This window comes from Pseudophryne corroboree, chromosome 2, assembly GCF_028390025.1.
Source record: "Pseudophryne corroboree isolate aPseCor3 chromosome 2, aPseCor3.hap2, whole genome shotgun sequence".
Classification (NCBI taxonomy): Eukaryota; Metazoa; Chordata; class Amphibia; order Anura; family Myobatrachidae; genus Pseudophryne; species Pseudophryne corroboree.
The window spans coordinates 282,581,043-282,600,759 of record NC_086445.1 but is presented as its reverse complement, the minus strand read 5'-3'; the positions used below and the strand labels follow the sequence as shown (position 1 = coordinate 282,600,759).

General features: G+C 41.3%; 1 protein-coding gene across 1 annotated transcript in view; it reads left to right on the top strand.

The window, feature by feature from the left end:
- The first annotated feature begins 593 nt into the window (after positions 1 to 593).
- DGKH (diacylglycerol kinase eta) overlaps positions 594 to 19,717 on the top strand; it is a 642,901-nt gene continuing 623,777 nt past the window's right edge. Inside the window, exon 1 of the mRNA XM_063952870.1 lies at positions 594 to 884. Coding sequence (XP_063808940.1) covers positions 825 to 884 — 60 coding nt within the window. The 5' untranslated portion in view covers positions 594 to 824. The remainder of the gene's footprint in view (positions 885 to 19,717) is intronic.

Here is a 19,717-nt window from a genome sequence, read left to right as displayed (position 1 = left end):
ACCGGCTCACAGGGGCTATTCCCATTCGTGGGTGTCGATGACACCCATAGAGCGGGAATAGATCCTGTGGCGAGCGCAAGCCACCGCACCCACAGCGCGGTGAGCCTGCCTCGCTGCTTGCATTCTGGTGGGCAGGATGAGGCTGTCGGGATACTGATAGCCCACATCCAGTCCGCCGGGAATACATATGTATTCCAATTGGAGGCAGTGGAGTACAACAAGGGGACTCTAAAGCTCGTGGACATATATAATAAATGCTTAAATGAAGGAGGTGAGTATGTGGAGAAATAAACTACAGTACTTTGTGTTTTAAAAAAAATTACTAAAATAACTTTTAATTTGTTTTTTGCAGCCATTATTTTCTGGATGATAGATAGTTGCATCCTTGGTTATAATTAGATCGTTCAGGAGATATTTGGGTTTCCTGCTCCCTGCCCTTTCCTGCAATGATGTTAAAGAGAGGGCACAGGACAGGAGGGATGTCAGGACAAGTGAAGTTGTTGCATAGAGGTGGGAGACCGGCAGGAAAGGAGAGCCAGTGAGTGGAGGAGCAGGGGAGAGGGGCGTGGGGACTTGCAGGGAGGGAGGAGGAGAAGCGCGGGTGTGAAGAAGGGAAGACGATGTGAAGGAAGGAGTTTCACCCTCAGCCTGACTGGAGGGGCGGTGAGCACAGAGCCCGGCTGCCCCAGTGCCTACGCTGTACTCGGGAGAGGACGCCCCATCACCAGGGACAGCCGCAGTCACTTTACACTCACATTCCCCTGTGTGTTGCCGGGACCCTGACACTTGTTTCTTCCTGATCCCTTCGGCGACTTCCTGGAAGGATGATGGAGCAGCATGCATATCCTTCCTACAGCAGTCGGAGCCCAGTGTGGGAGGAGATGGTGGGTATTCTTCCCTGGTGGGGCTGGCTGGGTCACCCGGCTGTGTGTGAGGGTCAGTGTGGAAGGTGCATGGGTCGCTGCTTGTAGGAAGCATTATAATACCGGTACCCGCTAGGTACAGCCAGGCTAGCCTAGTAACTGTACTGTGGTGGCACTGCCAGGCGGGCTGTGGGTAAGATCGTTACTTGGAGCTGAGATGACCTAGTTTCCTCTGCATAGAGCGCTTCCCCTGGGAGTCAGAGCAATGTGTGATAACTAGCAGATAAATCGCGTCCTGTCTGTGCCCGCTGTGTGCTGGTGCTCTGTGTGCATGGCCGGGTATTCTTCTCACATATATGTTTCCATTCTGTGCATGCCGTGATACAAGTGTGCCAGCTGTTTGTAGCTTAGCCAGGCAGGCTCTGTAGTGAAGTTGGCAACTGAGCCTATAATTACTTTTTGCTGGTATAATCGGTTTACAATGTTTCATTAATGCATCCTGGGAGGGTGGTATTTTTTTGTAATCTAGTTGACTGGAATCCGTTTAATTTGCATTGACAGTACAAAGACACTGGCATACTAATGTCATTTGATGATCTTTATACTTATCAGTATGGAGAGTCATGTCTCATGAATGTGAGCCCCTAATTACTGTTCCCTCTGTTGAGCGGTGGAGGGTAGTGAAAGAATGTAAAGTGCCCAAAGTAACCCCCCCCCCCCCTCCTTATTTACATTGCAATGTATCACAATGATCAGACAGTGTATTGAACACACACAGTAAATAGAGATTGATACATACTGTATTCATTATTCGCTCTCTGAAAATATAGCTTGTGACAGCCGTCTCTAATCAATTGACTTGTTAAATGAGAAGACTAAAATTCCCTGTAATCTCGTGGATCACCAGGGCTGGATGCAAGTCATATGCTCTGTGATCCCACTTGCAAAGCATACAACACGACAAATGCAAATGCTATTAAACATCACATCCACAGTCACATATTGCTGATGTGTTCATCTGTATTCCTGATCCAGACTGAATTATATGTAACCTAAGTACATTTGTGACAAACCTGCTTCATTCCATGTAATCTAGCTCCGCCTAACATTGTAAAGGATATCCATGCCTGGAGGAGGTGATAAACATTCTGTAACCACATGCTGATTCTAATACACTCCAGAGTAGGGTGTGTGAGCACCCCTTCACTCCAAAAATGCTACACCCTATCAAAGATGCATATGCCCCAACAGAGTAGAGTTGCTTTTTATTTTTTCTTCAGTTTACAGTGTACTTCAGTCATTTCAGCTATTCATCACTGAACAAATTGTATATTTCTCAGAGATGGCATATAGGCCTATAATAGTTTGCAGTTAGCCTGTTCCAATGTCTACTGCAGCAAACTGTTCCACATGTACAACAAAATACATATTTCCATGTTTCTGATAATGTCAGGTATTTGCTGACGATCTACAAAAGGCTAATGACTGTCTAGCTTTAAGTACTCTAGCACATAAAAGGTTCATTTAAACCTCTAGTTTCAGTCCATATGTGATATGTATCCGTATTTGCTCTCTTCGCTACTCGGGATCTTTCATAGACTTGTTATGTGCTGGTGATGAAAGCAGTTATCCTTGGTTTTCAGAACTAGAACAGGACTCTTTGTATTTCAAATTGGGAAGCACATATCACTAACTGTAGGACGTGCTGTAGGTATGTTTAGAGACTAAACCGTTTATGTGTTGGGTATAGTTAATCTTCAATTTTGCATCTCTGACTATGTCGGTGAAATCACAAGAGGGTCTGGACACTTGTGATCCCCATGCGATCTTAGTATGTAGCATGATCTTATTCTTCAAACGTAAAATGCATTTGGAGATGAAACCCATTCAGAAAAGCAAGCACTCTAATTTTTCTTTTATTATATGTCACCCAAACAATACATCTTGTAGTATAAATGATTGGCTGGAGAGGGATTGCATAAATTAACAGACTTTCTTTGTTTTTACCATTGATCATTTTTGGTTTTCAGGTCAGTTTATTAGATGCAGGCTACTTCCAGATCCCCTCTTTTTTTTAAGATATTTAACATTGAATATACAGAGCCAAAATGCCTCTCCATACATTTAACCAGTGGTTCCCAAACTGTGTGCCGTGGCACCCTGGGGTGCCGCGGGACACTTGCAGGGGTGCCGCGGGTTGGTGGTCCAGGACCAATTCAAAATATTTATTATCCATGTAATAGGAAAAACTAGTACTTGTGGCTGCCAGTCATAAAATGTGTGTACAAACAGAAGCAAATCTTGTCCCTCACCACATAACTGAACCTAAGTATGACATATAAACATAATTTACTTAATTTCATATTTTTTATAAATTTCCCAATTAGAAACTTTTGGACTAGGGCTGCCGTGATAAAAATTCTGATACTCTAGGGCGCCGTGATTCAAAAAAGTTTGGGAACCACTGCATTTAACTGAGCTTAAAAACAAACCAACAAACACAAACTACAACATTAATTTGTGCTTTATTTTCTCCACTTCTAGATTTGGCATAAGTGGGGAAAAATACTTGAGAAATATATTTTAGTGCAGCCTCAGACAATATTTAAGATATGATTACTTGCAAGACCTTTTATGTCCATGAAAATGGCTTATATTGTACAGTCATTAATTTTTATGTTACTGTTTTCCCTAATTGCTGTAACATTGTAGTATTTACTAATAAATGTAATGTTGTGTAAGCAGTAGTATATTTGCTGATGTACGGCCTTTCTGCCGTTTCATCTTGGATGTCCTCTCGCCACCTCAAACTTAATATTTCCAAAACAGAATTGATTATATTTCCACCGACCAATTGTAGTTACCAACCTGATATCTCTATCACTATTGAGAACTTGACAATCAGTCCTACCCCTCAAGCTAGCTGCCTAGGTGTCCTTCTTGACTCTGACCTGTCCTTTGTTCCCTACATTCAATCTGTCTTTAAATCATGTTACATGCATTTAAAAAAAATAATAATATCCAAAATACGACCATATTATACCCAAGACACTGCAAAAACTCTAATCCATGCTCTCATTATCACCCACATTGATTATTGCAATAGTCTTCTTACTGGTCTTACCAAAAAGAGACTCTCACCACTACAATCCATTGTGAATGCAGCTGTGATGCTACTTTTCTTCGCTAGACGTTCATCCACCTGCATTGGTTTCCTGTATTCGATATAGAATACTTTTACTTGCACACAAGGTCATTAACCAAACTACACCAATGTAGATCTCTTTGCTTATCTCAAAATATCTCCCAACCCGACCTCTCCGCTCTTCACAAGATCTGCTTCTCTTATCCCCACTCATTATTCGCACCCACTCTTCGGAATGCCCTCCCGTGCACAATAAAACTCTCCTCCTCTAGTCTCCAAACCTTCAAGCATTCCCTGAAAACTCACCTCTTCTTGCAAGCTTATCAAATTTCGGAACCGCCCACATAACCTTTATAAATTTCCTATCCAATTTCATCCCCACTGTACAGTCCACACATCCTCACATATTTTCTCTCTCTTTACCTTCACATCCTCCTGATCACTGGCCAACATTGCTGTATGACCATATCATACAGCTCACCAAGAACCTTTGCAATCTGGTGGACAATTATGCAATAGAGAACACCTATCATTTGTGTATCAATGCCTGTTTCAGTATAGATTGTAAGATTGCGAGCAGGAGCTTCCTACCGCTATGGCTGTCTGTTATTACAAAGTTTGGCATTACAACTATTGTTTCCAATTGTAAAGCGCAACAGAATTGCTGCTCTATAATACATACATAAATATTTTAGTAGGAACTTGTCCATAACCAGAAGTTGCCCTCAGAACAGTCTGAACCTGTCAGGGCATGAACTGAGCAATTATCCAGTGTGGCACACTGGGCTTTTGGCACATACCAGCTCGTGCCCCAAACACTGAAATTGATGATGATGATGATGATAATAATAAGTTAATGTTAAGCATTAGTCCTACTTATTACTTATCATTAAATCTGAATAGTAATGTTTGTTTCACATTAACACACACACACACACACACACACACACACACACTCTCTCTCTCTCTCTCTCTCTCTCTCTCTCTCTCTCTCTCTCTCTCTCTCTCTCTCTCTCTCTCTCTCTCTCTCTCTCTCTCTCTCTCTCTCTCTCTCTCTCTCCTCTCTCTCTCTCTCTCTCTCTCTCCCCCCCCTTTCAGACATGCTCCAAATTCCCGGGATTTTGCACATGAACCAGGGAATTTGGTATGTCTGAAAGGCACCGACCCGGGAACGTGATCTGGGTCGCCAACCCTGCAATTGAGTCCCGGGAAGACAACCCGGCTTAGGTCTGAAAGGTGCGACCCGGGAATTTGCTCCCAGGTCGCATCTGATTGGCGGGGCTGGCTGGAGGAGGACGGAGTGAAGAGGGGTCGTGCGCCGGCTGCTGTAGTCCATGCTGCTGTGATTAGTTGAAGCAGCCGGCGCAGCCAAAAAACAGAGAGGCGGCCTGTTGGAGTGAGAGTGTGTGTGTATGTATATGAATTTGGCATGTGTGTGTGTGTGTGTATATTGCATGTATGTATGTGTGTGTTTGAGTGTGACGTGTATGTGTAAGACATGTGTGTAAATATACGAGTGTGACGTGTGTGTGTAAGACATGTGACATGAGAGTAGCCTGGTCTTACCTGGCTGCCAGGGCAGACCAGGCTTATGTCTGAAAGGGGTCGACCTGGGAATTAGTGTGAAGGGGGTTCCAGCAAAAACCCGGGATTTTTCAGAGGTGAAAATCCCGGGTCTGAAGCAGGGAAATTCCCGGGTCCTATGTCTGAAAGGGGTATTAGAGGCCTTTTCAGTTCCCAGTCTGCCCCAAATGAACTAAACCAAAAGAAAAAATCTTTCTATAGTAGCTGTAGATGCTTGAAGACCACATGCAAGAAGAATGTGGAATAATACCAGGGGGTTCCTTTTATAATTGACTTCATTTAAGAAGTCACAGCGTAATAAAAAAAAATAATAATAATCTTTTTTTTTTTTTAAACTATTTTGTTTAAACCAGCCAACCCTGATTTGCACCCTTCACATTGCAACATGGGTTGTCCAGGTACAGAGTTGCTTTTTCATTTTTATTTTTTTGCTTTACTCCCACCTCAGAATTAGGCCCAAAATGTTTTGACTATGTTAACAGTCTGATAAGTTATGCATATTAATTACTAAAACAGAAAATAACAGTAAAATAGGTTAATAAGAATAATAAAATACTATTTTACTGAGCCTATTTAATAATAATAATAATTTCTTTTTCTGAAAAGTATAAAAACTAATCTGCACTAAAACCTGTATTCATAAGTATAACTATTGATTTTGTTGCATTTTCTGTACAAGAATTATGGAATAAAACTTTGAAATTGCTTCTATAAGTAACTGGGTTTATTCTATTAGAAGGCTTGGTTATGGAAAAAGTAAAACTTGCACACTTCTACTACTTTGTTTTGATGGGTTGTCCACTCTTTCATGTTACAACACGCTCTTGTGTGTATCTTGTGGTTACAGCCATCTTTACCAGGAGGAGAGTGGTGCCCAAACTGGATGGGGTGATGTAATCTATGCAACAGCTGACTGGTCATTTGCCACGACCAATCCGATTAGCTACAGTGTTCATTACATACCTCCCTAGGACATGCATGTTTGCTGAAAATTTGGAACAGTTGGAAATTTCATGATGCCTAAGGCAGCCGCAACTCCAGTCACCAGGCAGCTAAATAGAGATGGCATTCACACTTTCTGTGCAGTTTAGTTTGTATTGTAGTTTAACATGAATAAACTTGTTTTAGTGGATCTGTTCAATTTCACAGTCTTAAACATAATGTAACTGCAATGCATAGTCCTGACTTGTTCAGTAACTTAATTATCTCTAAGCTTCAATGTTCCTAAATTGTGAAATGATCCCGTAATTCTGATGCGAGTGAAACCTCTCTTTACAATGCTTCATGTGAGCTCAGACACTAGTGCTTTTATTAGCTGAGCATCACACAATGTGCTTCCTCATAAGATCATCTTGTTGTTCCACACATGAAAGGCATACCTTCCTGTCGTGCCAATTCTGTGTATTCTATCAGGAGGTGCTGCCCAACCAGAGTCCAATAATAATGGGGCTTAGTTATTAAAATGAACATATTTAATACGCAATTATTGAAATAACTATTAAAAATTGGCATTATTTTATGGTAGTGCTGGGGTGCACACATTAACACCTGAGGGTCAGATTTACACTAACTGAAAAAAATTAAAATGGCAAGCTGTGGGGAAATCTCTCCCCGCCATTTTTATTTAGCAATTCATGGGAAATAGCAAAATCTTACACAACTATTCTTAACTACGGTTAACTAAAAAAATAAAGAAAAATGTCCTACATGGAAAGATCCTTACTCCAGTTCCCTCATTGTGTTTGGCATCAAGGGCCTAATTCAGATCCTGAAGTATCTGAGCCGCATAGAGCAAATGACCAATGTTCGGTCCTGTACTGGGTCACACCACCGCCCAATGGTATTACAGGTGATCAGAAACTGCGTCTTAGGATGCAGCACAGATCACTAATGCAATCTAGAGGCATCTGCTTATATCAGATGCTTGCGACTGCATCACCATACTAGTGCATTGCTGCTTCAGAGTAAGCAGTAGCGACGCACAATCCAACAATCTGAGTTAGGCCCCAAGTTTCTATTGTCTCTACACATTGTATTTTTTCATTACATCCACAGTTTTGTTGCAATTTAAACCTGTTACATTGCTGATACATTTTCCAACATAAAAACAAACCTTTCACTCTACGTTTTTATACACCTAATCGTAGAATTGTTCAACATAAATCATTTCGAACAGGTCTAACCTCAATCACTAAACAGCTGGATGACAAATTGTTCAATTATGTATTTCTGACAACTTTTATACATTTATTTTTTGTTTTGTTTTAGCTTAACACTAGAGCAGTTTCTCGATGGAACGGACATACAGCACAATTTTTCTTCCAGTGGAAGGTCCCGATAGTGGGTTTTTTTTTTCCGTTTTTTTTAAACCACAAGATTGTCTGGTAAATTTGCATTTGGCCGCACACAAGGACCAATGAAAAATCCAAGGAGATATGGGCAGATTATCGAGAATGCGCACACCACTGCACAATATTGGGACCTTTTGGACAATTGCTTCTGGAAAGTCTAAAAGATTTGATAACCGTAGTCTAGTATTTCTGGAAACTTTATCGGCGTTTGACCAAAACTGTCATGTCTACATACTACACCAATAATTATATAGTGTGTACTTGGCTTAATTCTGGTACGTTGCTGTACAGGAATAAAACTGTTTCAGGGTGCACTTCTTGGGGCTCGGCACAGACCACTGCTTACAATATGGCAAGCTTGCTGATCAGTGCTTAATTACTTAGTTATGTTTGCCACATCATACCCCTGACTTGATAGACTCCAGTGATACATTTTGTATACATTGATTGAAATTTCTGTCCACTTGAAAATCTAAAGGTGGGTACACACAAGAGCGACGGGGATTCGTTCCGACGTCTGAATGAATCCCTGTCAGCCCTAGATTGTGTGTACAAACTGGGGCGATGCTAATGAAGGTCGGAACAAACATGTTCCGTCCTCCATTAGCATAATACAGGACGCTAGCGACAACGCTTGGTTTTACATGTAGCATATAGAACCAAGCGTCCATCGTTAGCATCCGCGGGAGCGCGCAATCCCCCATACACACTTAGCGATGTAGGTAATAATTCCTGACGAAACAGCATATTGTGCCGACATCGCTGTAGGGTGTACCCAGCTTTATCTAGGGTTCCCTTCTTGGGATAATAACAAAACAACATATTTGGAGTGATGTACTTTAGGACAGGCACCTGTTAATATGATATTTTGTTTTACCCATAGCAACCAATTAGCTTTAAGGTAGCGTTCGATAATGAAGCTGATGCTATGGGCAACTTCACCACTCCTTTTCACTGCTTGATACATCTCACATTGTTTTAAATTGTTAGTGTTTTTGTTTTTTAAAATTTTCCCTACATTTTTCCTCTTGCTCCAATACACCTCAAAGCCAAATTCATTTAAGTCAACAGATTTTCAAATTAAGGGAATTTGAAACCCAAACCTAAAATGTGAGTAGCATGTTACCTTAAGGACATTTTAAAATTGTATCAACCTGATTGACAGGTAGCTGTGCTATTGTATTGTCCACATCCATGCTACCTACCAAGATGTCTTTACTTAAGCCTAATTTACTATAAAAATTATAGCATACATGTTATATAGGGTATAATGCATCAGCATATATTTGTACAAACTTTTGTGGAATATTGTATTAAGCAACATGGACAGCACTGTATGTAACATTCAACCCATGTGCCACAAATATGAAATACTGTGCAAATGGCATACCTAGAAATAAATGGACAGATCTTCTACATAATGTCACCCTCTATACAAAAAAATCATCTTAGAAAAAAATCTGTCCATGTTCTTCTTCATGAGGACATAATTGGGTAAAGGATATAAAAGAAATCTGTGATTCATGGAGTTACAATGTGGAATTTTATGTAATATGAGTTTCCTTTGTAGTTAGGATTGCGATAGTTCCTTCTTCCTCCTAATTTACCAACCACCCCACCTCCCAGTCTTTCAGTATGGATGTTGTAATGGTTAGCATTACTGCTTCACAGCACTGAGGTCATGGGTTCAATTCCCACCATGGCCCTAACTGTGTGGAGTTTGTATATTCTTCCCGTGATTGCGTGGGTTTCCTCCCACAAACCAAAAATATACTGGCAGTTTAATTGGCACCCAACAAAATTAACCCTAGCGTGAATTTGTGTACGTGTACATGTGGTGGGAACATAGATTGTAAGCTCCACTGGGGCAGCGAGTGATGTAAATGGACAATTATTCTCCGTAAAGCGCTGCGGAATATGTGTGCGCTATATAAATAACTGGTAATAAATAATAATAAATTATGTTCTAGGCAGTAAAAAGGTGGCGGAATACTGTGCACATGATGTACAGTATAATGTATGTGGGAAACTATATACAGATAAGAGGAATGCACTGGTGAGGAGGATAACTGTTCCAGCACTCTCACCTGTACCTTTTAGTAAGGAAATGTGATTCCTGTGCTCCAGGGGACAAGTCTTTCAGTTGTGACATATACCCCTTTTCCACTAGCATTTTTAAACACGGGTAAATGCGCGGGGGCGCGCATTTACCCGTGTTTTTCCCTAGTGGAAACGGGTCCCCCGGCAAATTCCCGGATCAAGTGATCCGGGAATCCTACCCTGGTAGCTAGCCGGGTTGAACACGTGTTCAACCCGGCTAGCTGTCTAGTGTGAACGGGAGCCGTGTCGAGGCGACATGGCTCCCGTTCACAGTGCATAGGGAGGGCGGAGCTGGGAGATCATGTGATCTCCCAGCGCCGCCCCTGCCGCGTCACTAGCGCGTCACCAACCCGGCAATTGCCGGGTTGGTGAGCGCTGTCTGCAGGGGGCTGTAGCACGGGTCGCAGCCGTGTCAGGCGACACGGCTGCGACCCGTGCTACGCTAGTGGAAAAGGGGTATAATAGTGTAATAGTATTGTTACCCAGATTATTGCTATTACCTTCTAGGAGGGTGCTAGATGAATGCGAAGTGCAATCTGGTTGCTATGGGCAGCATCTTGACTTCTGATAAGCTGCAGTTTAGTAACTCTACCCTCTAGTCTATCTCCAGCTTTCCTCTCAATTATCTGGTCTGTAAGGGGCCCATTTATTAAATATTTGCCGCTGTTTCCATGAAATGCAGACACAAATATTTAGTATCATCTGAATGTATGTAGAAGGGACCACAGCAGGTATTGGAGATATCTCCAGATACCTCCATTCCCACCAGCAGCTGCATCCCCCATAGGTTTCTATGGGGGATGGGATGCTGTCAGATTTACCAATTTCCGGAATGCAAAGTGTCCCACTATAGCCTATGGGATACACACCGCAAACTCTCCCTGGGAGTAAGTTACCCTGGAAACGACCTCTGTGGGACCGCATATGTGCAGTAGTCCTGCTTCCACACTGAGCACATTGTAGGGATGAGCTCTGTCTCTCTGTTATTAATACATTGCCCCGGTACAATTGCATATTGCAATGTGATTAATAAGAAATGGCCCCTAAATACTGAAAATTCTTTACCCAATTTATAGTATTAACTTTAAATAATTTACCATCCAATTAGGCGTGATCTTCAGTCCTACAATCAATGTGCTTTAGTTGAAACTTTGGTTCGAGTAATGTTTCAGATATTTTAGTGACCCTGATATAGAGAATTATGTAGGTACAACCAAAAGTTGAAAGGAAATGCAAAGGTCCTTTACACAGAATTATACAGCAGATATGAACCTCTTGGCCCATCTAATCTGCCCTTTGCCATTGCAATATTCAAAAACTTCCTTCATGATCTTACAAATTATTCTTTGGTATAGAATCATTTTGATACCTGAATGATTCTGCATTTTTTTTTTTAAATCAACCTAATGTAAATTCCCAAAGTGTGATACCATGCTTGAAAGCACTGAATGAAAGTAGTTAAGATGCAGAATGCGAACCATACATTGATTGTGCTGATTTCTGGCACCCATACTGCACCTCTAGAATATGTATAGATATACATGTTGCATTCAATACAGTACAGTATGTGAAAAGGAGATTATAAGTGTGAGCAAGATGTGTTGCAAACCGTGTCTGTGCCTTAGTGTCATTACTCAACCTATTGCTTCCAAGGCATGGAAATCTGCTAATTATCCTGATCCTTAAAAAGGAGACAAAAGCACTATCCCAAGCTACATATACAAGGGCTGACTGAAAGGGTATGGGTCATTGGGTCGACTCACCTTAGGTCGACATGCACTAGGTCGACAGGTGAAAAAGTCGACATGAGTTTTTGGACTGGTTTTGGTGTAGTTTTCTTGGGAACCCCAATTAGTGCATCGTGCCTCGCTTCAGGTTACCGTTCCAATCGTAATCCACGTGGATCATCAAGTATGGAAAAATAAAAAAAATAAGAAAAAAAGATGTGAAAAACGCATGTCGACCTTTTGACCTGTCAATCTAGTACATATCAACCTATTGACCAGGTCAACCGAATGCATGTCGACCTTCAGTGGTCGACCTAATGACTGTCGATCTAAGCTGTGTCGACCTAACGACCATATCCCGATTGAAAAATAATGAGACTGCTTCTGTTTTTCTGACCCATATGTAGACGTGGTAACGCTATGCTGGTTATTGTGAAGTTTACACATGGATGCGTCTGAACCTGCGGTTGGACTGCCGTAGTTTTCTTTCATTGGTCACAGCAAGTGGAAGCTCTTCATGTGTTTCATCATGGCAGATGAAGTAGACTTGTCTGTGAGATTAGTCAGATGTGTGATTGAATTTTGTGTTAAACTTGGAAAAAGTGGAAATGAAACTAATGAAATGTTACGTATGGTGGAGAAACAATTAGCCGTGCTGCAGTATTTCAGTGGTGGAAACATTTTTTAAAGAGGGTAATATGCAAGTGACTGACTAAGCGTGTTCTAGGAGACCATCCATCGCAGTTACAGATGGAAACATTGCCAAAGGTGTGGAGGTGTTGCAAAATGACAAAAGGTTAACTTTACGCAAGCTTTTGGCTTAATTTGGCATCTCATTCAAACGGTTCAGCATATTGTGACAAAGGAACTGGAAATGCATCAAATACTGTAGCAAGGGAAATTGTTTCTCCACCGTACGCTTGCCGCAACCTTTCATAAGTTCATTTCCGCTTTTTCAAGTTTAACACCAAATTCAATCACAGATCTGTGATGTAATCTCACAGACAGGTCTTCCTCATCTGCCATGATGTATGAAGATCTTCCACTCGCTGTGACCAAGCAAAGAAGACTACGGCAGTTCAAACACAGGTTTAGACACAACAATGTGTGAGCTTTACAATAACTAGCATAGCATTGCCAATGGGACAGAATAACACAGGCAGTCTCATTACTTTTCAATCAGCCCTAGTACAGGTGAAACTCAGAAAATTCGAATATCGTGCAAAAGTTCATTTATTATTTCAGTAATTCAATTTAAAAGGGTGAAACTAATATATTATATAGACTCATTACATGCAAAGTGAGATATTTCAAGCCTTTATTTGATATCATTTTGATGATTGTGGCTTACAGCTTAAGAAAACCACAAATCCAAAATCTCTGAAAATTAGAATACAGGTATTACATAAACTCAATAAAAAAGGATTTTAAATACAGAAATGTCGTCCATCTGAAAAGTATAATCATGCATATGTACTCAGTACTTGGTTTGGGCCCCTTTTGCATGAATTACTGCCTCAATGCGGCGTGGCATGGATTCTATCAGCCTATGGCACTGCTGAGGTGTTATGGAAGACCAGGATGCTTCAATAGCGGCCTCCAGCTCTTCTGCATTGTTCGGTCTCATGTCTCTCATCTTTCTCTTGGCAATGCCCCACAGATTTTCTATGGGGTTCAGGTCAGGCGAGTACTGTGTTGGCCAATCCAGCACAGTAATCCCACGGTCACTGAACCAGGTTTTGGTACCTTTGGCAGTGTGGGCAGGTGCCAAGTCCTGAGGGAAAATAAAGTCAGCATCTCCATAAAGCTTGTCTGCTGAAGGAAGCATTAAATGCTCTAAAATGTCCTGTTAGATGACTGCGTTGACTTAATAAAGCACAGTGGACCAACACCAGCAGATGACATGGCTTCCCAAATCAACACAGACTGTGGAAACTTCACACTGGACTTCAAACATCTTAGATTGTATGCCTCTCCATTCTTCCTCCATACTCTGGGACCTTGGTTTCCAAATGAGTTGCAAAATTTGCTTTAATCACTTTAATCAGAAAAGAGGACTTTGGATCACTGAGCAACAGACCAGTTCTTTTTTTCTTCAGCTAAGGTAAGACACTTCTAACGTTGTTTTGTTCACGAGTGGCTCGACAAGAGGAATACGACTTTTGAAGCCCATGTCCAGGATCCGTCTGTGTGGTGGCTCTTGATGCACTAACTCCAGCCTCAGTCCACTCCTTGTTAAGCTCCCCCACACTTTTGAATGGCCTTTTCTTGACAATCCTCTCCAGGCTGCCATCATCCCCGCTGCTTGTGCTTTTTTCCCCACACTTTTCCCTTCCACTTAACTTTCTATTGATGTTCTTTGATACAGCACTTTGAGAACATCCAACTTCTTTTGCAATTTCCTTTTTGAGGCTTTCCCTCCTTTGTGGAGGGTGTCAATGATGGTTTTCTGCACAACTGTCAGGTCAGCAGTCTTCCCAATGATTGTGAATTGTACTGAACCAGACTAAGAGACCATTTAAAGGCTCCGGAACCCTTTGCAGGTGGTTTGGATTAATTAGCTTATTAGGGTGTGACACTTTGAGCCAACAATTTTGAACCTTTTCATAATATTCTAATTTTCTAAGATTTTGGATTTGGGGTTTTCTTAAACTGTAAGCCACAATCATCAAAATTATAACAAATAAAGACTTGAAATATCTTACTTTGCATGTAATGAGTCTATATAATATATTAGTTTTACCTTTTTTAAGTTGAATTACTGAAATAAATAAACTTTTGCACGATATTCTAATTTTCTGAGTTTCACCTGTATATAGTATGTTCTATTGATTTTATCCAAGCCTTGGAACAAATGTGTTCATTCCCAATGCAACGACTTCTACATAACGTACTAATTTCTTCAGACTACTTCAATCGGGTTTCTACCTCACCCACTCCATTGTACCAACCCTACCAAAAATTTGCCATGACATTCAGTGTGTTATTAAGCATGGTACAATATTCCTAGATTATGCAAAGGCTTTTGAGCAGTGAAGGTGACTCTTAGTAAGCATGTGCTCGGGTATAGGCACTCCTACACAAATAGGGTTCCATTCCTATATATATATATATATATATATATATATATATATATATATATATATATATATATATATATATAATATATTCCCAGGTATAGCTCCTACTGCAATAGCTTAAATGACACTTATGGGGAGCCTTCAAGGTTGTTATGTGTTTGGGTATTTTCCTTATTCATACACACAGTTTGCAAATCTGCTTCAATTCACATATATGCAGATATTGCATCATGCATGCACAAAGATGAAGGCTTCCTAAAGGAGACACTAATAATGTATTGAATACTTTTCTGCCATTTTGGCTGTAACTTTGCATTATCGTAGTCGACACTGGAGTCAAACTCCGTGTCGATATCAGTGTCTATTAATTTGGATAGTGAGCATTGTGAGACTCTGAAGGTCTCTGCGCCATAGGGACAGACATGGGTAGATTTCCTGTCTGTTCTCTAATCTTTTGTGCAATAAATTCACCTTAGCACTTACACATATCCAAACAGGTGTCGGCGTTGTCGACGGAGACACCCTCTCACACACATATTAGCTCCATCTCCTCCTTAGGGAGCCTTACCTCAGACATGTCGACACACACGTACCGACACACCACACACACAGGGGATGCTTTATTTGAAGACCGTTCCCACACAAGGCCCTTTGGAGAGACAGAGAGAGAGAGTATGCCAGCACACACCCCAGCGCTATATGACCCAGGAATCACACAGTAACGTAGTGTTAACCCAGTAGCTGCTGTATATATTGTTTTTACGCCAAATTTATGTGCCCCCCCTCTCTTTTCACCCTCTTCTATCGTGCTTCTGCAGGGGAGAGCCTGGGGAGCTTCCTCTCAGCGGAGCTGTGGAGAGAAAATGGCGCTGGTGAGTGCTGAGGAAGAAGCCCCGCCCCCTCAGCGGCAGGCTTCTGTCCCGCGATTTTGTGTAAAATAATGGCGGGGGCTCATGCATATATACAGTGCCCAACTGTATATATGCCCACTTTGCCAAGAGGTCTCTAATTGCTGCCCTGGGCGCCCCTGCGCCCTGCACCCTACAGTGACCGGAGTGTGTGGGTGTAATGTGGGAGCAATGGCGCACAGCTGCAGTGCTGTGCGCTACCTCATATGAAGACTGGAGTCTTCTGCCGCCGCTTTTGATGTCTTCTTGCTTCACACGCCGGCTTCTAGTTCTGCGAGGGGGACGGCGGCGCGGCTCTGGGATCGGACGACCAAGGGTGCGTTCCTGTGTTCGATCCCTCTGGAGCTAATGGTGTCCAGTAGCCTAAGAAGCATGACCTATCCGCAGTTAGTAGGTCTGCTTCTCTCCCCTCAGTCCCACGTAGCAGAGAGCCTGTTGCCAGCAGATCTCTCTGAAAATAAAAAAATCCTAACAAAATACTTTCTTATTAGCAAGCTCAGGAGAGCACACTAAAGTGCACCCAGCTCGTCCGGGCACAGATTCTAACTGAGGTCTGGAGGAGGGACATAGAGGGAGGAGCCAGTGCACACCAGTATTCCTAATTCTTTCTTAAAGTGCCCTGTCTCCTGCGGAGCCCGTCTATTCCCCATGGCCCTTACGGAGTTCCCAGCATCCACTAGGACGTTAGAGAAAAAATATTTTTGTTAACGGTCTTGTTTGGTTATTTTAGATTTTATTTTGGGCAACCCCCAAACCTTTGCAGATTATAGATCTATCTGTATTCATCTGTTGTGTACACAAGTCCAATGGGTATATTTACTAAAATTTTTATTTATTTATTTTTTTGTCGATGTTGGGTCGATTTTCTTTATTGATTTTGTGTTTTAGGGTCTAAATCACACATTCACTAACAGATGATTTTTTACATCCTTTAAAAAAAAAAAAAAAAAAAAAATCATGTTAGTAAATGTGGGATTTAGGGGTACATTTACTAAAAATCGACCTGGGTCAAGTTTTGAACGATGTTTGATCAATTTTGTATTTCAGGGTCTACATTCCACATTTACTAATAGATGATTTTTTAAAATGTTTTTTTAAACCATGTCCAAAAACATCCGTTGATAAATGTGTGATTTTGACCCTTAAACACCAAATCGACTTTTAGTAAATATAACCCCAAAAGTTAGACTAGTAAGCAAAAGTAAATAAGTAATGAATGTTTGCTTTAAGTTATTATTGCAAAACTGTTCAAAAAAAACATATGGGCTTTTGCCTTTCTGCAATATCCATCTGTATATTTGCATTAATGAGGGATCTAACATATGGCTTGCCAAGATAAAATGAAATATCTCCAGTAAACTTCAGGAGAACAGTGCCCTGGCTAGAAAATAAGTGGAATGTTCTTTGGGTTTTCCAGGAAATAACTTCCAGTTAAATTGAACAGTTGATACATTGTGTATTTGTTCTGCTTAGCAATAAGATACCTATAGAACTTATTAATAGTATGCTTTGGGTACATAACAGACTGTTTTTCTAGAGACAAAACAAGCATGTTATACATTACTATTAGACATATGTATAATCAAAAATGACAGATGTTTTGAACTCTCTTGTGCTTCAATAGTTCCACACACATGGTGCTCAGGGAAATGTTCAAGCAACTGGATTGTCTATTCAATTTTATAGCCATTATCAGGCCTCAGTAAATGGACCTAAAGGGGCCTACACACGGTGCGATTTTGGCTATGGCCGAGTTTGCCTATACTAGAAATAGCTAATTTAAATACTGGGCTTTTATTTCAGGGGGGTACTACAGGCTTTTACTGTCAGTACTGTACACATGTACCAATATGCACTAGATTGTCAACTTTCTAGTCCAACTTGAGCTGCCTGCAGAGTCTTTTTTTTCCCTGTACTACCGACCCTGCGGGATCGCGCAGTGGCATCGCAGCTGTATACACACGGTGCGACATGTACTATATTGTCTATATCGGTAGTTCATATTGCACCATGTGTATGCAGCTTAAGGTGATGTGATCTGCAAAGATACTGTAAGTCTGGAAAGCTATTTGGACAACTTGCATAAAGTGTAAATGCCCATACACACTGGGCGATTTGGAGCTGAAAGCAGATCACATTTGGTGTGTTGAGCTGCTTTCAGCTCAAAACCGCCCAGTGTGTATGGCCAAACAATGAGCGCTGATGCGCACTCCTGCTTCATGAACGGCGGGGTGAGAGGCTTTCCATAGCATCCTGCTATGGAAAGCCGCTCACCCCCGCCGACATCGCTGGGCAGGGGGGGCGCTCAGTGTGTATGCACTAAGCGTTTTCAGCCCAGCGATAATCGCTGTGCATACACGCTGGCCAAAAACGCCCAGTGTGTATGCTCCTTAAGTTTTATATGCAAAATGAACACTTAGCCCAAATACTGCATGTCCAAATAAAGTTCAATACTGCAGCAACACTGCAATGGTGGGTACTTTATAGTGAAATACTAATTGTTAGAATGAGTGTAACATTATGTTATATCATTCACTTCAAATGACATCAAAACCTGAGGCGGAGAGTGCAAATTGACTGTATGGGCCTTGACCCCTGGTCCAGTCAGCTTGATAGCAGAGCTGCTGTCAAATGAGAACATGAACTTAATAATTTGTTTTGAATACAGTCAAATCAGCCTATAGCAAAACTTCCTGCAGCCTCTCTCCTGTATTCTTTATTTCTTTTTTTTTAAATATATGTTTATTGAGAAGGAACATGTAATAAAATAAAATACAAGTCGTATGTCACATTGCTTGTGAGAAAACAGTCAACCACTGCAAGGTACAGAAAGTGCCAATAAAAGAGTTGAACAAACACTTTTGAATAGTATAAACAAGGTTATGAGGACAATCAACCATATAGTTCAAGCAGGAGAATGTAACATCAGTCTATTACATTTTTTTATTTATTTTTTTAATTAAAAGGGTGGTGAGCCTTTAATGAGGGATTCTGTATTATACCATGTTGTCAATCTAACTACTTTGCGCACATATTCCCTGGTGGTAGGTGGTAGCGTGAGCAGGTAAGGTAACCAAATGGCAAAAAATTTTTGCGAGCACGACTCTGCGTCCAGGGCACAATCAACCCAATCCATTTGATATAGGTATGTTAAACGCGGTAACATGAGGGAAAGGGGTATCGGCTCCGAATGTATCCATTGGGATAGGATGGTTTTCTTTGCTGCAGCCGCCACACGAGCCAACAGTAATTTCGTCCCTTTGGAATACGGGGGATCCTGAGTATTTACAAAGTTCCAGAAAGCCCAGACCATAGTAATATTAAAAGAAATGCGAAGTTCCACATTAATATACGTTTGGACTGCTGTCCAGAATGTTTGTACTAACGGGCATGCCCAGAGACAATGAATAATATCGGCTTCGGGAGAATTACATTTAAAACATAAAGAGTTGTCAGATACTCCAGTGAGGAACCTAAGTCTAGGGGTGTAGTAGGCTCTGTGTAGTATTTTAAAATGCATCTCTGCATAAGAAGATGAAACTAGTTGTTTTTTTAGCACACCACACCACCGAATCACTGTCAGGAGATCAGTGTCAGGGAGGGTGTCTGTCCATTTGGCCATCCCTGTTGTGAGCTTAGACAGATCCAACCTTCGCCTAGTATGGGAATAGATCAAAGAAGTGTTATATGGGGCTCCTGGAGACTGTCGTACCAGGCCATCAAGAGGAAAGGTGAAGTCCGAGGGGTGCAATCGTGACAATTTACTAGTAACAAAGCTACGAATTTGGAAATAGGCAAACAGAGGAAAATGAAGAGTGGGGTATTTTACTTTTAGTTGTGCTAGAGTTAATATCGCAGAGCATTCTACATTCTATTCTTTATTTCTTAAAATGGATACATCCTATTAGATTATCTGTACAATCTTTCTGGTTGGAACAAAAATTTGGTATTGCATGGGA